The sequence below is a fragment of the Dama dama genome, chromosome 28, assembly GCF_033118175.1.
Source record: "Dama dama isolate Ldn47 chromosome 28, ASM3311817v1, whole genome shotgun sequence".
Taxonomy (NCBI): Eukaryota; Metazoa; Chordata; class Mammalia; order Artiodactyla; family Cervidae; genus Dama; species Dama dama.
This window is the reverse complement of record NC_083708.1, coordinates 61,266,635-61,286,370: the sequence shown is the minus strand read 5'-3', so window position 1 is coordinate 61,286,370 and position 19,736 is coordinate 61,266,635. Positions and strand designations below refer to the sequence as shown.

The 19,736-nt window shown below is 47.9% G+C and overlaps 1 protein-coding gene across 2 annotated transcripts in view; it reads left to right on the top strand.

The window, feature by feature from the left end:
* NT5E (5'-nucleotidase ecto) overlaps nt 1-19,736 on the top strand; it is a 63,187-nt gene that overhangs the window by 33,928 nt on the left and 9,523 nt on the right. For both annotated transcript variants that reach the window (XM_061131865.1, XM_061131866.1), the window contains exons 4-5: nt 16,149-16,346; nt 17,051-17,205. In XM_061131865.1, coding sequence (XP_060987848.1) covers nt 16,149-16,346; nt 17,051-17,205 — 353 coding nt within the window. The remainder of the gene's footprint in view (nt 1-16,148; nt 16,347-17,050; nt 17,206-19,736) is intronic.

Sequence of the window (19,736 nt, the reverse complement as noted above, 5' to 3'; positions counted from 1 at the left end):
TGAGTGGCCGTTCCCCGCCTCCCACAATTCTGCAGCCTGTTGTTTTGTTCCATCACTTTGGTTCCAGCCAAGTAGATCCTGCAAAAGAGAATGCATCTTCTGCTAAGGAGATGATAAATGATGAGAGACTGGATGAAAAAAATATTTGGGGATAAAAATTACACTCTTTATCCACGAAGTTTGAAGTAGATAATTACAGTCTTGAGAAAAAAAAATACCTGTAGAGTTCGTATTTTATCTCACATTTCATGATTGCTTACCAAGATTAAATTGTTCTTATAAAAATGTTCAATTTGGACATTCATCATTGTGAGGAATGAACTTAACAATTAAAGGGAATTTTAGGACACAATATGAGGTGAGATATGTTTGCTTCTTTAAATAAATTTTCCCAACCTTAAAAAGCAAACAGAAAACAAAACAACAACAAAACACAGTCCTTCACTAAATTGCCTTGAGAGTTAGCATAAAGTTGGGAATTCCCTAGCGATCCAGTGGTTAGAACTCTGCACTTTCACTACTAAGAGCCTGGGTTCAATTCCTGGTCCAGGAACTAAGGTCCAACAAGCCAAGAAAAAGACAAAAGAATTAGCATAAAGTTAAATATGCTTGATTAATCAAATTAGAGTTAAAATAATGCATCATTTCCTGGAGAAGGAAATGCAACCCACTCCAGTGTTCTTGCCTGGAGAATCCCATGGACAGAGGAGCCTGGCGGGCTGCAGTCCACGGGGTCACAAGGAGTCAGACACGACTGAGCCACTGAACAACAGCAACACTGCATCATTTGTGATTTTAAATCTCCTGAGAACCATTTCAGTACACACAAGACCCAACACACGCACACACACACTCACCTGAAACAATTTCAAAAAGCGTCTAGATTGTACCTGCTGTTTTATGTTCTGTTGTTTAATTCTTTTAAATGCTGTAACCACTTACTAAAGAGGTTTGTCTTGTCCATATTTTTAAAAACTCAGCTTTAAATGAGGCCAAAATGGCCCAAACAGTGCATGAACAGTTTCCCTCTGAATACTGAATACCACTGCAGGTTCTCTGGATGACAGCCACCATGTACATACAGACCAGACCACCCTGGTATTGCCTCACCATTCTTATGTCAGGATGAGGACAAGAGAACTTTCCTGACCAGGTTTGCAAAATGTCAGGGCTACAAGGACGAGGGCTAGAATGCAGATGTCTTCTCTAAAGGAATTAAACCTAGAGTTATAAGCTGGTCTGTGCAGTTGCCTTTGGAGAAAAAAAAGTGAAGTGCGTTCAGATTGAAAGATGTGGCGGGTGTGACAGAGGACTCCCCTCCGTGTGACCCTTGACAGCAGACAGGCTCCTAAGATGCTGTCGCTCTGTTTGCCTCCCACTATTTTAACTGTGGTTCGGATCATGCAAGTCTGTCTAGTTAGCTGTGGCTTTGGTGAGTGTAGGCATGCGTTTCTCCATCTGCAGAGTTAAAGAGTTACAAGTCTTAAGTCTACAATCCCTTCTGTTCAGAGTTTCTTGATCCTATCAGCTTGTGACTGTCACCTCACTTTCATTCAGCAACTTCACTTCTGGAGTCGCAGGCTGATGAGACCTAGTCATCATCCTGAATTGCTCATCCCCACAGCCCTCCTCCCTCCTCCCCGTAAGGCCCTCTCACCTCATTCTTCAGCAAGCTGCCGCAGCCTCACAGAAACCTCAATCTGGTGAACCCTCCACCCCTCCCAGCCCAGCAAGCGCCACTTCTCCTCCTTAGCCTGGGAACACCCATTGCAGACCCACCACCAGGTCTCTAGCTGATTCAAGGAAGACAGGTGCCCAGGACTGTTGAGTGAATGCCAACAGATGTGGCTCCTTTAAAAGTAAAATTTCTTCGGAATTCCCTTGTAGTCCAGTGGTTGGGACTCCGCAGGGGTCCCAGGTTCAGTCCCTGGTTGGGGGACTAAGATCCTACATGCCAGGTAGCACAGCCCCCACCCCACCCCACCCCCCCACACACAAAATTTTAAGAGCAAGATTTCTTTATTTGAACAGTTTTGTGTGTGTGTGTAATAAAGTTTCATTAAAGTATAAAGGAGATAGAGAAAGCTTCTGACATAGGCATCAGAAGGGGGCAAAAGAGTACCCCCTTTGCTAGTGTTAGCAATGGAGTTATATACTCTCCAGTGAATCCAAAGAATGTCTGGAGGTTGTAAAGACCTCACCAGACCTACTCCCATAATTTACATTTTAAGATAACAGAGTTGGCCAGAAGGTTAAATCCAAAGATTGTCCTCAGGCAGGATACATCCTTGTAAAGACCAGACCTACTCCCATAATTTATGTTTTAAGATAACAGAATTAGCCAGAGGGTTTAATCCAAAGACTGTCCTCAGGCAGGATACATTATTGTTATATAATCCTAAGGAATGTAGAGGAAAAAAAGTAAAAAGTTTGTCCTTTCTTCCTCCTTGAATATCCCAGACCTCTCTCTCCTTGGGGACCCCTAGACTTCTTATCAACCTGCCTAGGAAATGACTCTCTCATTCCCCCCTTTTCTTTTAGGAGAATTATGTTGCCAAGGGAAAAGAGGCGTCGTTCTCATTCCATAACTGCTTCCGAGCTGACAAGGGGCGTTGTCCCTAAATTGGTGAGGCAACATATTCTCCTAATCCTCATAGTGAGGATGTCTGATCCAGGGGCTCCAAGTAATAGTTGGAGGAGGCTGTGGCACTCATAGGAGCTCGGACAACTATTTGTAAATTAAAAGCTTTTAGACGGTTAGAAAACCCCATTATACAGTTACAGATGTAAGGCAAAATAGTCATTAAACCAAGTTAAAATCAAAATGAAAAGTCACATTATGTCCATAGATGTCCACCCATTGCAGACCCACCACCAGGTCTCTAGCTGATTCAAGGAAGACAGGTGCCCAGGACTGTTGATTGAATGCCAACAGATGTGGCTCCTTTAAAAGTAAAATTTCTTCGGAATTCCCTTGTAGTCCAGTGGTTGGGACTCTGCAGGGGTCCCAGGTTCAGTCCCTGGTTGGGGGACTAAGATCCTACATGCCAGGTAGCACAGCCCCCACCCCACCCCACCCCCCCACACACAAAATTTTAAGAGCAAAATTTATTTGAACAGTTTTTTTTTCATTAATTACCTAATTTGTGTTGCTTCTGGATTTCATCAAACATTTCTTAAATATGAAATCTGAGCCTTGTCATTGACTTAAGAGAACATAAGTGATTTTAATGCACACAGTATTTTGTTCTCAAAATAAATGAAGTTCACAGTTTTAAGTATAAACAAAACCATGAGGGCTAGTGTTTGTTCTTCCCACTGCAGCCAGCAGCTGGGTATGCACTGTGCAGGGGTGGACCCATCCCTGTTCATTCGAATAAGCGAAGAGGGCAAGAGATTTGGTTGTGCTTTGCAATCATTGTTCATATCATCATTGATTTTCACTCTTACAGTTTAGATAATCTTGCCTTTTGGAACAAAAAAGAAGTCTTATTACTTACTACACCCACAGGATAGGGAAACACTCTCCAACAAAGAACCACTTCCTTTGGGCATCCATAGGACTGAGGCTGTGTGGGTTCAGGTCAACTGGGAGAACCAGCCACAGGGCAGAGGTGAGGCTGGTCGCTTCAGAGGTAACGGCCGCCAGGCACAGGGACCCACTCCTTCCAGGGGTCACAGCTCAGGACCCTCAGTCAACTGCCAATCTCAGTACCAGCATCCTTCATGGAGCAAAACCGGAGCCTTCTGGCTAATGGTTTTTGCAGCCACATAACACTGATCGGTTTTAGTAGCATCTCATGGAAGTACTTTCCAAGGCAAAGTGGGATGAGCCAAGCCCCAAAAGTGAAAAGAACAGCTATTAATATAGAAGAGGATCATGTCATTTGGCAGGCTGAGTTGTACGAAAGCTGATGGCCAACTTCATGCTATGAAATAGAAAGTCTACTCCTATCACAGAGTCAAATCTCTTCCCAGGAGAGAAGAATCTTTTACATTCCTGTTGTTCTGATTTTTCCCTTTGATGGTCTTGGAGGTGGATTTCAGTCCTCTGATCTCTCTGGCAAGCATCAAGGGGTTGTGGAGAGGGCTTTTGCACTCTGATGGATCCAGTCTCCCTCCTGGGGTTGGTCACTGCTGGCTGGCCAACCTTGTGTGCATGCGTGTCTGACTCCTTGCGACCCTATGAACCATAGTCTGCTAGGCTCTTCTGTCCATGGGGTTCTCCAGGCAAGAATACTGGAGTGGGTTGCTATGCCTTCCTCTATGGGATCTTCCCAACCCAGGGATCGAACCCACATCTCTTAAGTCTCCTGCATTGGCAGGCAGGTTCTTTACCACTGAGTCCTCCTGGAAAGTCCTGTACAACCTTGGACATGTCTTAACCACTCTGGGCTTCAGCTTTTTATTTTAAAAAATGGTTGCAATGATTTGACTACCTCAGAGAATGTTGTAGGGATTAAATAAGATCGTATAGTAACAGAACTGGGCCCCAGAGCATAGTGGGTCCAAGAAAAAAATGTCAATTCTCTAATATTCTGTAACATAGGAAAATGTATACAATTTCATTTTAAATGAAAAAGAGGAAGATACAAAAAATTTTTTATAACTATACAGAGTTTTCTTACCCAGATTGTAGTAACTTGACATTTGTATACATATGCCAAGTTGCTTCAGTCCTGTCCAACTGTTTTGCGACCCCATGGACTGTAGTCCTCCAGGCTTCTCTGTCCATGGGATCTTCCAGGCAAGAGTACTGGAGTGGGTTGCCATGCTCTCCTCCAGGGGATCTTCCTGGCCCAGGGATTGAACTGGCATCTCTTACGTCTCCTGCATTGACAGGCAGGTTCTTTACCACTAACACCACCTGGGAAGCCCCTTGACACTTGTAACTCCAAACAAATTTATAAGGTCACTCCTCCCTTTAATGAATGGAAAGACTCTCTATCCTACAAAACTTAGGGAACACTGGAGCTCTTCTTACCCCCTTCCCACAAAATCTCATCATTCCTTGGGGAGCCTGTATTTTTCCTGATCCCCTTGGTCCTAATTCTTTCTTGTCTCTCCTCCATTCTTGCCTCTTTCAAACCAGTCTTCTTATGCCTGAAGCACAGACCCAAATATGGAAAAGTGACCTTTCTTCTTGATCCTTGCGAATCCCACGCAAGGCAGCTTCCTTTCAAGTCTGCCAGGCACTGCAGGGAACCCACCTGGAATAACGCCTCCGAGCCTCCAGCACCTCCGGGCGTGCCTCGCTGGCTGACTTTCTTCCCCAGCCCGCCCTCCGCCCCATCCTCACCTACCTCCCATTCTGTGTTGTGCTGTTGTTCCTCCTGTCCCCACACCCTTTATCCAAGGCTACCTCCTGAAACTCACATGTCTCCCACTATTTTTATGCAAAAAATAAGCTCTCTGCATACACCCCTTCCCCACCCCAGGGACCCTCCTTCCAGGCAGGGTTGCCTCTTCTCCCCATGGGGAGCAGGAGAGGAACAGGGACCCAAGTCATCATTAGGGGAGCCTGTTGGACCCTCATCCTCTCACAGGCATTCACTAGGCAGAAAATGGTTTCTCCCTAGAATGGATTCTGCCACCCATTTCCCAAGCCAACAGACTTCCCTGGTGGCTCAGACGGTGAAGCATCTGCCTACAATGCGGGAGACCCGGGTTCAATCCCTGGGTGGAGAAGATCTCCTGGAGAAGGAAATGGCAACCCAGTCCAGTATTCTTGCCTGGAAAATCCCATGGACGGAGAAGCCTGGTAGGCTACAGTCCATGGGGTCGCAAAGAGTCGGACACAACTGAGTGACTTCACTTTCACTTTCTTTCAAGCTTTGTAAACTGAACCATTAATCCTAAAGTTTGTTAAAAGAAGATTTTCTACAATGTACTGTTCAGTAGGCTTTTATTCAGCAATTCATGGATGGAGCAGCATCCCATCTGGCAGAGAGAAAAGGGGCATGGAAGGACTGTAGAAGGCCAGAGTCCTAAAGACCAAAGGGATCAGTAACAAGGAGGTTGTTGTTCATTCGCCCAGTCATGTCTGACTCTTTGCGACCCCACAGACTGCAGCACAGCATGCCTCCCTGTCCCTTACCGTCTCCCCAAAGTTTGTCCAAGTTTATGTCCATTGCATCAGTGATGCCATCCAGCCATCCTCTGATGCCCTCTTCTCCATCTGCCCTCAATTTTTCCCAGCATCAGGGACTTTTCCAATGGGTCAGCTGTTTCGCATCAGATGACCAAAATACTGAAGTTTCAGCTTCAGCATCAGTCCTTCCAGTGAGTATTCAGGGTTGATTTCCCTTAAGATTGACTGGTTTGAGCTCCTTGCTGGCCAAGGGACTGTCAGGAGTCTTCGCCAACACCACAGTCCTAAGACATCAATTCTTCGGCGCTCCACCTTCTTTAAGGTCCAGCTCTCACAACTGTACGTGAGCACTGGGAAGAACACAGCCTTGACTATACAGACCTTTGTCAGCAAAGTAATGTCTCTGCTTTTCAACACATTGTCTAGGTTTGTCATAGCTTTCCTGTCAAGAAGCAAACGTCCTCTGATTTCATGGCTGCAGTCACCATCTGCAGTGATTTTGACCCTGGGACTTGCTGACATTAGCTTCCCTTCTGTGGAACAGAGGGAGGTCTTGGAGCCTGTGTGTGGGGCCTGCGGGCACAGACTGGGGGGTCTGGGTCTTCCTGTTCTGGGAGAGCCTCACAGAAGACAGGTGGTTCTGGCTTACGACGGGAAGCTTAGCATGAGTGACTCCATCTTGGGACTGATCTGGTTATTTTACAACTTGAACTCTTATAAATATAGCTGTTAAAGTTTTTTTAAAAGGCGCTGTATAGACTCAATTTGAGAACCTGACCTAAATACACAAATGACCAAATGTATCTTCTTCCTTGAAAAGATAAGAAACTGGGAGTGTGATGCTTTGTCCCAAGCAGCTGGGCTATGCTTCTCTCAGATCTCTTGTCCTCAGTTTATAAATTTCTCTCAGGCCTAGAATCTCGTAGGATTGTTGGTTTTGACGGCTCATGTGTAAGGACATTTCCAAATGCTCTGTCATGCCATGAAAGCAGAACTTTGGCTTCCTCACTAGAAGTCCTCTGGGTTCTGAAATAAGCTAGATTCCATCCCAGTTCCCAGTTCAGTTGCTCAGTTGTGTCTGACTCTTTGCAACCCCATGGACTGCAGCACTCCAGGCTTCCCTGTCCATCACAAACTCCTGGACCCTCCTCAAACTCATGTCCATTGAGTCAGTGATGCCATCCAGCCATCTCATCCTCTGTCATCCCCTTCTCCTCCTGCCCTCAAACTTTCCCAGCATCAGGGTCTTTTCCAATGAGTCAGTTCTTCACATCAGGTGGTCAGAGTATTGGAGTTTCAGCTTCACCATCAGTCCTTCCAATGAACACCCAGGACTGATCTCCTTTAGGATGGACTGGTTGGATCTCCTTGCAGTCCAAGGGACTCTCAAGAGTCTTCTCCAACACCACAGTTCAAAAGCATCAATTCTTCGGTGCTCAGTTTTCAGTATGGTCCAACGCTCACATCCATACATGACTACCGGAAAAAACGTAGCTTTGACTAGATGGACATTTTTTGGCAAAGTAATGTCTGTGCTTTTTAATATTCTGTCTAGGTTGGTCATAGCTTTTCTTCCAAGGAGCAAGTGTCTTTTAATTTCATGGCTGCAGTCACCATCTGCAGTGATTTTGAAACCCAAAAAAATAGTCTGTCACTATTTCCATTGTTTGCCCATCTATTTGCCATGAAGTGATGGGACCGAATGCCATGATCTTAGTTTTCTGAATGTTGAGTTTTGAACATTGAGCTTGGAGAATTTTGAGCATTACGTTGCTAGCATGTGAAGTGAAGTGAAGTCGCTCAGTTGTGTCCAACTGTTTGCGACCCCATGCACTGTAGCCCACCAGGCTCCTCTGTCCATGGGATTTTTCCAGGCAAGAGTACTGGAGTGGGTTGCCATTTCCTTCTCCAGGAGATCTTCCTGACCCAGGAGTCGAACCCAGGCCCCTAGCATGGTAGGCAGACGCTTTACCATCTGAGCCACCAGGGAAGTGCGATGAGTACAATTGTGTGGTACTTTGAGCGTTCTTTGGCATTGCTTTTCTTTGGGATTGGAATGGAAACTGACCATTTCCAGTGCTGTGGCCACTGCTGAGTTTTCCAAATTTGCCATCATACTGAGTGCAGCACTTTCACAGCATCATCTTTCAGGATTTGAAATAGTTCAACTGGAATTCCCTCACCTTCACTAGCTTTGTTCATAGTGATGCTTCCTAAGGCCCACTTGACTTCGCATTCAGGATGTCTGGCTCTAGGTGAGTGATCACACCATCGTGGTTATCTGGGTCATGAAGAGCTTTTTTGTATAGTTCTTCTGTGTACTTCTATGGAATCTTCTAGATTCCATATATATGTGTTAATATATGGTGCTTGTTTTTTTCACTTACTTTACTCTGTATAAGAGATGCTAGGTTCCTCCACCTCACTACAACTGACTCCAATTCATTCGTTTTTATAGCTGAGTGATACTCCATTGTATAATGTGCCACAGCTTCTCTGTCTTTTCGTCTGTCAATGGACATCTTGGTTGCTTCCACGTCCTGGCTGTCGTACATAGTGTTGCAATGAACATTGGGGTACGTGTGTCTTTTAGAATTGTGGTTTTCTCAGGGCATATGCCCAGTGGTGGGATTGCTGGGTCTGGACTCTGTGTTTTAACAGGCCACAGTGATAGAACCAGAGGACAGCTGTGTTGTTAGGATTTTGTTTTTAATTTTCATATACAACACTGTTCTATAGTATAAAAAAAAAAAAAATTCTGGTATCTGAATAGCACAGATAAACCTATTTGCAAAGCAGAAATAGAAACATAGACATTAAGAACAAACACATGGACCCCAAGGAGGGGAGAGGGGGCTGGGATAAACTGGGAGATTGGGATTGACATTCACACTCTGTTATGGATAAAACAGATAACTAGTGAGAGCCTGCTTGTCACAGGGAGTGCTCCTCAGCGCTCTGTGGTGATTTAAATGAAAAGGAAATCCAGAAAAGGGGGGATGCATGTGGACGTGTGGCCGGTTCACTTTGCTGCACGGCAGGTACTAATGCAGCGCTGCAAAGCAGCTACGAAGTGAGAGTCGCTCAGTTGTCTCCGGCTCTCTGCAGCCCCGTGAACCGTGCCATCCATGGACTTCTCCAGGCCAGAATACTGGGGTGGGTGGCCTTTCCCTTCTCCAGGGATCTTCCCAACCCAGGGATCAGACTGGGGTCTCCTGCATTGCAGGCGGATCCTTTACCAACTGAGCTATCAGGGAAGCAACTATAATCCAATAAAATTTTTTACAAAAAGAATGCTGGTATCTGGATGGCTACTCGGCCATGACTTAATCTTCTGTGGAGAGAAGAGGGTGGCAGACAGGAGGGTCTCACTCCGTCCCCGCTGTGCCCCACTGAGCGGCCTTTGCCTCTCAGGCGAAGCCAAGCCCTCGAGCCTGGCCCCGCAGTGTAGCGCAGCTCACCAGGGCTTGTTGGAGCCTGGAGATGTCTACTGAGTGAGTGAGCGAGCGTATGAGCCCGTTCCCGCCCTGCCGAGCTCCTGTAAGTGCCCCGGCCGGTCGGGACCGGGTGCAGGCACACGGTCTGGCTCGGACTTCAGGGGGTTTGTGCCCACTCAGTACCATTCAGAGATGCATCATCTCTTTAGGCCTCCAGGTGGTCCCTGAATATCTCAGAGTGAGAATGTGGGCAGTGAATCAAAGCATGTACCACACAGATGGACACGGCCCAGATATGGAGACTGTTGGTGGCCCCTCGAGTCTCCGGAGGAGAAGTGACAGCCGGCGTGTCGGGGTTGGGTGCAGAGGTGACTGAGGAACGGGTGACTCACCTCTCTGGTTGCAGAGTGCTTTTTGACAGCGGCTGGCCTGACTGCCCGGTCAGAGTGTACTTCTTGGCCCACCCACTTCATGGCTTGCGATCCTAGGAGATCTCCAGCGTGCAGAAGATACTCACAGCTTAAAAAAAATTAAACCCTGTTGGTTTCAACCACTGATCAAATCTCTTATTTTACAAATACAGGAAATACATTTAAGTCCCAGGAACTAAGAGTCTCTCCCAAGGTCACCAGATTGAAAGGGAGCTGCACCCAAACGTGTTCTCTCAACAAGCAGCTCATTCTGCTTTACAAACCCCACCCAGCTTGTTGAAGAAATTAGAGGGGAGTTGGGAGCTGGAGCTTGACTCCCCTTGACATATGGATTCCTCCACAGGAAGGGCATACATATCTTGTCTGATCTGAAAAAGAGCTAGCTAAACTACTTAATCATAATCATTCAACCTGCTCTGTGCTCTGTGCTGGGTCAACCCCTGTGCCCTTATGGAACTTACTATCTTAAAAGGGATACTGATGCTGATCAGATTTTTTTTTTTAAGTATGCAAAGAAATTAATCATATATAATTACAAAGCATGCTGTGAGGAAAGAAGTCCATGATGCTGGGCGTGCAGGTGTAGGAGGACCTGACCACGTCTGGGGAATCGTCAGAGTGTCCTGAGGAACTGACATTTAGGCTAAGATCAGAAAAATGTCCAGGAGGTAACTTGGTAACTAATTATCACTAACCTTTATTGAGCATTTGCCTGAGTCAGGCTTCATATGCTTCATTAACTTCTTAAATCCTCCCAGGAACCCTCCAAATCAGGTATTGTTACATTCTCCATTTTACAGATGAATAAACTCCAGCAAAAAAAGGGAAATAATTCACCCGTGGGCCTCTGGTTCTGAGTCTTGCTCTATGTTTGTGACTGTGGAGGTGGGTGTGGTGTGAGAATGGGAGAAGCTGAGGTTGCAGGGTAGAAGGTCCGCATGGAGCTGATCTCTGGTGGCCTCAGCCTGCAGCAGCTTGAAGTGGGGCTTTGGTTCCTGGCCAGAGATCCAGTCAGGTTGCAGCTATGAGAACACCAAATCCTAGCCACTAGACGAGTGGTCAGTGACAAGAACCTGGCCCTTCAGCTTTGCAGAAAATTCCCACAAAGAAGGAAAGTAGTGAAAAAAATAAAGCACTTATGAAAAGGAAAAAAGTGTACTGTACGTATGGATAGACATTGGATAGATTCAAAGAGAGTCACTCCCTTGTGGTAACTTGAATTACTTATATGGGGCATTTCTTCTGGGTTTCCGTTGATTTGCCTGGTTCAGAGTTCATATTTGGTGTATCTCAGGATCCCCCCATACGTGTACATGCATCTCTTAGCCAAGGTGGATTCTACCAAAGATGCCTTTGGGTGTTAGTATCACTTAGCATCACTCCCCTTTTCACCTCCAAGGAGTCTTCCTACACATATGTAGTCAGGGAGGTCTTCTCACTTCTGGAATGAGAAATAATGTGGTCTTTTTTCTTCTATTTGGGCAGGGCTTAGCCTCTTCTTCTGATTGTCCTGCTATTTTCATCTTGGAGTATCTGCCCTGGGGATGATGGGGGGTGGGCGTCTACCTCCTGCCTCAAAGCAGGGCCACATCACGTAGGTCTGGTAGGTTACGATGTTCATGACAAAAATGATAATGTTGCTACAAACCGAATTTTGGGTCTGCTTGCCCCACCATGCAGAAAAGCCTATCTACTAACATCAGGTTGTAGTGAGAGAAAATACAGCATGCATTTGCCAAGTGCCAAGCAAGGAGGATGGGTAACTTGTGTTCAAAAGACCCAAACTCTCCAATGGCTTTCGGGGGACAATTTTTAAAGGCAGTTTTGGGGGTAAGAGTTACAGCTGGTGGACCTTCTTCTGATTGGTGGTAGTGAGGTAACAGTGTGATATTTCAGGAATCTTAATCATCAGTCTTCTGGTTCTAATCGGTCTGGAATCTGCATGCCTGTGGTCAGCATAGAGTCACCATCCTCCACCGGGATGAGGGTGGAGGGAACAACTCAAAGCTATATGTCAGATTGTTACGTACGTCCCTTGTGGGGAAACGAGGATTCCATTCCCCCCACACACACTGGATTATTATTTTTAAGCTCTCGTTCCTTTGCTTGCTTATTTTCCCTTTGTTTCTTCAGCCCCCTACTTCCCTAATTGGTAACTGCTTGAGTCTTTGGAGCCCAGGGAAGGTCTAGGAGACTAACGTCTTTTTCCACAAAAAAGAAATAGGGAACAGGGAGGGACTTTTGTACCTGGGAGGGCGCTGCAGGTCCCTGCTCAGTTTTGCTGTTCTCCCTAAGGCCAGTGATAGATGGCATCGTCCACTCAGTAGGCATGAGTCTGAGCAAACTCCAGGAGATAGTGAAGGACAGGGAAGCCTGGCGTGCTGTAGTCCATGGGGTGGCAGAGAGTCGGACATGACTTAGTGACTGAACAACAACTAAGGCCATAGGAAATACATTAAATCAGGGAATGCACAATCATATTTGTGTTTAGAAAGATCACTCAGGCTGTTTTGGGGAAACTGAAGCAGAAAGAGAAAAAGAAGAGATAGATATATAGACACCAGTTAGGAGGCTGCACAGGGACCCAGGGACAAGATAATGGTGACCAAAGTGTGACTCTTCTGAGATGTTGAGGAGTAAACAGATGAAAGCAAGCACTTCCCAGTCATTTAAAAGAGACTCAAGTCCCTTAGAAGCACTGCTGTGAAATACGCAAATTACCAAGTACCTTAATCCAGTCCTCTTATAGGAATACTGAAAGTTCTTGGGGCTTCCCTGGCAGCTCAGTTGGTAAAGAATCCACCAGCAATGCAGGAGAGCCCAGTTCAATTCCTGGGTTGGGAAGATTCCCTAGAGAAGGGAAAGACTATCTACTCCAGTATTTTGGCCTGGAGACTTCTATGGACTGTATAGTCCATGGGGCCACAAAGAGTTGAACATGACTGAGCGACTTTCACTTTCACTTTGGAAGTTCTTAGACCAGTGCCATTATACATTAAAATCATCACATGGACCGCCTCAAACATTCTACAGTTCATTCAGCCAGGACTTCCCCAGAGGTCCAGTGATATGACTTCACTTTGTAATGTAGGGAGTGTGGTGGGTTCAATTCGTGGTCAGGGAGCTAAGAGTCCACATGCCTCGTGGCCAAAAAAACCAAAACATAAAACAGAAGCAGTATTGTAACAAGTTCAATAAGGATTTTAAAAATAAGCAATTCATTCAGCCAAGTGAAAACTATGCTGAAGGCCTGCTCCCTGGCATCTCTGTGACATGATCCATCCTCTGGGCCACCAGACAGGTACTTGTCAAGGCCAGCACTGGGAACCCCCACGTCGTCCTGAGGGGCTGCTCCCTCGCTGTGCTGGGAAATGCCCGGTGACCAGGGGAAAATGTGACACCTCCCATCTCCTCGGGCTTGCTCCCAGGATTATTTGTTTGCCAAATGGCTGAAATAGAGTTCTGGTAAACCATTTCTCCCCCGCCAAGAGGACAGGCTGGGATCTAAAGACATGTGTGGCTCCGTGTGTGGAGAGAATATTTGGTGCCTGAGCATCTTTGGCTGAATAGAGAGCTGTGGAAACTGTGAACAGTTTCCCTGGACTGCATTTCTCTGCCAGCGGTTTTCTGCGGTTGATGAGTGGAGGGGAAGCAGCGTTGTGGAGAAGGCTGACCTGAGCCAAACTAGACTGGCTGTTGCCTCAGCCACGTGGGAAGCGTTCTCCTGGTTCCTAATTAGATCCATATGAGATGAAGATGACACATCATTTGTTCTAACAAGGCACATCAAGGCCTTTCAAGAACTGGAGAAAGTCCCTGTCCTGCAGGAGCTGGGGGTTGGTGGCTCCTATTTCTAAAGAGCAAGCTGATCTGATAAGACATCTGACCGAATAGTAAAGATTCCAAATTTTTACATTCTGTTTAAGTTCAGATATATTTATGGAAGGCAGAAAAATAGAGGCTGAAACAGTCAGGCTTTCCCTTCTCGGGCTTCCAGGAATCTGCTCGATTCCTTTCTGAAACAGACCAAGTGCCTTTCCCTCCTGGATGGGGGTGTTCTGCGCCACCTCGTGGACATAATGGGAACTGCACTTTGCCAAGGTTCTCCGTGCTCAGAGGAGGAACCCTCCCCAGCTGAGGGGGTGGGGGAGGGCTGCTACACCCCCTTCCTCTGAAGTAAAAAGCAGGCTCCAAGCTTGTCCAAAAAAGGACCACCACAGAACCGATTGAGGATGGTGTGAGCATTAACCTTCCTTGCTATTCTGCAATGCCTCCAACCATCTACAACAGTCCTAGCCACCATCTGTCATGATCTGTGCAAATGGAGATGGGACATGGCCTGCTCTGGATCTCAAGTCAGGTGCTTTTGTAAAAATAAAGTTCCAAGGCTTTTTTCTTTTTTCAGGGGAAGCAAGAAAATGGGAAATTAACACTGGCAGCAGCTAGTTCTGCTTGTGGAATGTTGGTATTTGCAGCTTGTCTGCTCTGTGATTACTGAGGACAAGAGCAAAAGCAGGCCTGGGTTTTTCATAAAACATTCAGCCCAGCTTGTCTTCAGTGAAGAGCGAAGCCCAGACACAGCTTGGAGCACAAAGGCGCAGCCCCTAGCCTTGCACTTGCTTTGGGCAGTGGCCTTTGGAAACCAACTCTTACAGGCTTCTGAAAACAGCACAGCATCGGCTGTGTTGGGCGGTGGAGAGGACAGACGCCGCCGGGCCTCACAGTCCTGTTTGCAGCCCGCCCTCCCTCACAGACCAGCTGCGTGACCTGGACACGAGGCCTGGACACCCCGTACACAGCGGGGGCAATAACAGGAGCTGCCTCGTGGGGTGCCTGGGGGTTAAACTAGATCTAGTCCAGGACTGGCTCCTGGCTGACTCTCGTAACTGGTCCAGTGAGCAGCCAACACGAGCTGAGGTTTCCCGGGCCCTCTGTGAACATCTAATAGGAAGCACTGGTGGTGGGTGTGTGGAGGCAGGTGACAGAAACAGTGGTAGGTCAAGGGTATCTGACTCAAGACAGCCCAAATGAGGTCCTGGTCTCTGTGGAGGTGGGATGGGAAGTGCAGGGTGCCCACAGGTTGCGGCTGCAGAATTGAAACATGCCAGGTGAGGTGCTCAGAGACCAGGGCTCGGAGTCCCACTGCCCGGGCTCCCACCCTCACATGGGCCCGTGTCTAGGAGGCAGTGCTGGGGCGGGTCTCAGGTTCTCTGAGGGCTCCCCTTGGAGACAGAATTCAGAACTTAGCGGGTCTGTGGTCTGGCTGGGGTGGGTGGTGTGTGCGCTGGTCAGCTCCCGGCATGAGTGTGGCCATTCCACAGGGCACCAAGGGGACACAGAACTCAGCAACAAAACCTAGGGACGGCCCTTTGTCATTTTTTTTTTAATTAAAGTATAGTTGATTTACCGTGTTAATTTCTTGTCATCTCCATTAAAGAGTCTAAGCTCTGAATGTGTCTCAAGTTTCCAAGAGGTTGCCATCCTCTCATAAGGGAAAGAAATACACATTTAATGAGTTTCTACTGTGTCCCAGGCATTACGCAAGGGAGATTGGATGTTTCATCCTTGCAACAGCCCCAGGAATTGTTATTTTGCCCATTGTACAGGTGGGGAAGGGCTTCCCTGATGGCACAGTGGATAAAGAATGCCTGCAATGTAGGAGATACAGGAGATGCAGGTTTGACCTGGAGTGAGCAGGCTACTCACTCCAGTATTCTTGCCTAGAGAATTCCATGGACAAAGGAGCCTGGTGGGCTACAGTCCATAGGGTCGCAAAGAGTCGGACAAGACTGAGCAATTAAAAAACTGACAGGTGGGAAAACTGAAGCTCAGGGAAGTGGAGTGACTTGGCTGCTCCGCCTGCTTGAGGAGTGGAGCCGGATCAGGAGAGAGGCAGGAGAGCTCAGCAGCATCCTATCTTTGTGGGCCCCCAGCACCGGGCATTGTGCCCTGGATTTAGGAAGAGCTTAGCAAATGTCTGCTGGGCTGAGAATGGGAGGATTCATGTGCCAAAAGGGCATTCGGAAACCGGGGCAGATGCCCAAGCCAGGCTCTGAAAGACCAGCTGTGTAGAGCAGCAGCTGGGGAATCATTGGTTCAGAATTTGCAGTCACCTGGATGGTGGCCTGCGGGCCCACAGCCAACTGTGAACAAGGCCTGACTTGATCAGCTCTGGGTCTTTCATTGCAGGCAATCCACCTTCCAAAGAGGTGCCAGCAGGGCAGTACCCATTCATAGTCACTTCTGATGATGGACGGAAGGTTCCTGTGGTCCAGGCCTATGCTTTTGGCAAATACCTAGGCTATTTGAAGGTTGAATTTGATGAAAAAGGAAATGTTGTCACTTCACATGGCAATCCCATTCTTCTCAACAGCAGCATCCCAGAAGGTATGTGAAATTCAGGGCAGTGATCCACCAATCCCAAGATTAGATGGCTGGATTGTGTTTTTTTGTTTTGTTAATGTTTCAGGACAATGTTTCTGAAGAAGTGAGTTTCTTCCTTGAGTTTACCCTACCGTCTTCTTGGATAAGGAGATTTAAAACACACCCAGATTTCAGAAGTCCCCATGGGCTTCTCCAAGCTCTCTCAGCACCAGACACTGTCACCGCTTGTTGTGCTTTATTCAGCTCTACCCTGGCAGAGGAGAGCCACTCAGCTCAAGTCCCAGAGGAGAGCTGGGGGAGGCCTGGGATCAGATAGGGAAGGACTGGTGATCAGGGGCCCCGGAGAGTCAGGGCTCCCAACAGTCAGAGGGAGGGGCCAGGGCCCCATAGCAGGACCTCTGACCCCTTTACCTGCCAAGTGTGAGCATCACCATTGCCCCCATATACACCACGAATGCTGTCCCCCGTGGGCCAGCAGGTAGTCAGACGTGATGAGTTGATTTTGGTTCACTTGGCATTTTAAGATCCAAGCAGGACCTTATTTCCAGGAAACAGAACAGACATTCCTAAGGAAACTTCCTGGTCAAAAACCAAAATGTACACAAATATGGTGAAGAACTGTAGACTCACACCAGGTCAGCTGAATGACATTTAAGCCAGTGTGAGATCTGCTTTAACTGCAGGCTGATTTGTTTGTTTTCTTCTAGATCCAAATATAAGAGCAGATATTAGCAAATGGCGGGTAAAATTAGATAACTATTCGACCCAGGAATTGGGGAAAACAATTGTCTACCTGGATGGCACCACTCAGTCCTGCCGCTTTCGAGAATGCAACCTGGGCAACCTCATTTGTGACGCTATGGTGAGTGGCTCCTGGGAGAGCAGGGCCCATGCCACGGGAGGGTGCAGGAGAGATGGGAGGAGGGAGGGAGGGAGGGTGCAGGAGAGATGGGAGGAGGGAGGGAGGGAGGGTGCAGGAGAGATGGGAGGAGGGAGGGAGGGAGGGTGCAGGAGAGATGGGAGGAGGGAGGGAGGGAGGGTGCAGGAGAGATGGGAGGAGGGAGGGAGGGAGGGTGCAGGAAATGGAAGGAGGGAGGGAGGGTGCAGGAGAGATGGGAGGAGGGAGGGAGGGAGGGAGGGTGCAGGAGATGGGAGGAGGGAGGGAGGGAGGGTGCAGGAGATGGGAGGAGGGAGGGAGGGAGGGTGCAGGAGAGATGGGAGGAGGGAGGGAGGGAGGGTGCAGGAGATAGGAGGAGGGAGGGAGGGAGGGTGCAGGAGAGATGGGAGGAGGGAGGGAGGGAGGGTGCAGGAGAGATGGGAGGAGGGAGGGAGGGAGGGTGCAGGAGAGATGGGAGGAGGGAGGGAGGGAGGGTGCAGGAGAGATGGGAGGAGGGAGGGAGGGAGGGTGCAGGAGAGATGGGAGGAGGGAGGGAGGGAGGGTGCAGGAGAGATGGGAGGAGGGAGGGAGGGAGGGTGCAGGAGAGATGGGAGGAGGGAGGGAGGGAGGGTGCAGGAAATGGAAGGAGGGAGGGAGGGTGCAGGAGAGATGGGAGGAGGGAGGGAGGGAGGGTGCAGGAGATGGGAGGAGGGAGGGAGGGAGGGTGCAGGAGAGGTGGGAGGAGGGAGGGAGGGAGGGAGGGAGGGTGCAGGAGAGATGGGAGGAGGGAGGGAGGGAGGGTGCAGGAGATGGGAGGAGGGAGGGAGGATGTGAGGACAAGCTGACAGCTGCAGAACTGAAGACTTCTAAAGATTAACGCCCAAATAGGTAACTCAGGAGGACCTGCCGCACAGCGCAGGGAGCCGGTGCTCTGCGGTGACCTCCGTGGGGAGGAAATCCAAAAGGGGGAGGAAATACGTGTAACATGTGGCTGATCCACTCTGCTGTAAGCAGAAACTAACGGAACATTACAAGCAACTGTACTCCAATAAAAATGCTTTTTAAAAATTAATGCCCAGATAAAAGCTTCGTGTGGATTCACACTGAGTACTTTGGGAAGGTGCCTGAACCATACCAGTGGACCACCCCTGTTTTGTAGAAAGTTTTCACTTTTATCTCAGGTTCAAGAGGTTTGCTAACAAAATAAGCCACTTGTTATATACAAATAAATAATACAAACATTTATTAGAGAATTATCTAGCTTACTTGCAATATACTAACATTAAAAGAAAAGAGAAATAGGAACAGCAGAGGATACATCAAATTGGGCTTTGACTAACAAACAAACAGTGCTGGGAAGTCCCGTGACATAGCACATCTGGAGTTCCAACTGGGAAAAGGTCCAAGGCAGCATTTCTGCTTTGTGGATGAGACTTCAAAGACTGCAGTTTGGGGTTCCTGCTTACAATCCCCAGGCTGCAAACCATCATCAGTCTGCAAGCAAATCTGCAGCCCTGGTATTATGTTAATCTTTTTAATGTAGGTTACATAGGTCTTGTAAAAGACCCTGATGCTGGGAAAGATTGAAGGCAGGAGGAGAAGGGAGCTACAGACAATGAGATGGTTGGATGACATCATCGACTCAATGTACACGAGTTTAAGCAAACTCCAAGAGATAGCAAAGGACGGGGAAGCCAGGCAAGCTGCAGTCCACGGGGTTGCAAAGAGTCAGACACGACTGAGTGTCTGAACAACAATCACCTTTTTTACAATGCTGTTTGCTCTGTTCTGCGAATCTTGGAATGTTGTTAAGTCCCAGTCAATTGGTCCTGGTTGGCCAGATGACTCAGCAAATTCAAAGATCCTCCCTCTGTCTATCTATGGTGGCTCTCAGCCAACCCTCACAGCAGGCATGGCTGACACAGCGGCAGGCAGGGCAGTGTCCAGGCAAGTTAGAAGCAGCGTCAGAGGCCTGCTCCGCTTAGTCTCTGAGGCCTAAACAAGACTATTAACCTCTTTATTGCTGGACAAGAGTGAAGCCTTTATTTCGAGGTGCTCATCTTAAGTGTCTGATTTTGGATATGGCTTTCCTTTTGTAAGATGACCTGACTCCACAAACTCTGCTTCTCTGAAGATGTGGACATAGTAGATAAAACACTTCTGCTTGGGCCTAACAAGGCCAGACTACGTTTCCCTGGTCTGTCTCCTCTTGGCCCTGAGAACTTGGCCTTGTGGGAACAGCCTTCACAAGCAGCGAACGATGACGTGTAGTTATCATGAGGATAGTAAGTCCCATGGTGAGTGAGATCTCACACCCAAAGCACCCCTCCATCCACCTGTCTGAGGGCAGCCCCCAAGGGGCCACGCCGAGCTGAGGTCTCAGGGTCAAGCTCACCACGCCCAGGGGAACCCAAGGGCCTTTGTGCGCAGCTCTGTGCCTGGTACTTAGGATGAAGCCACACTCGATAAAAGTCTGCCAAGGGCTGATTCATGTTGTTGTATGGCAGAAACCAACA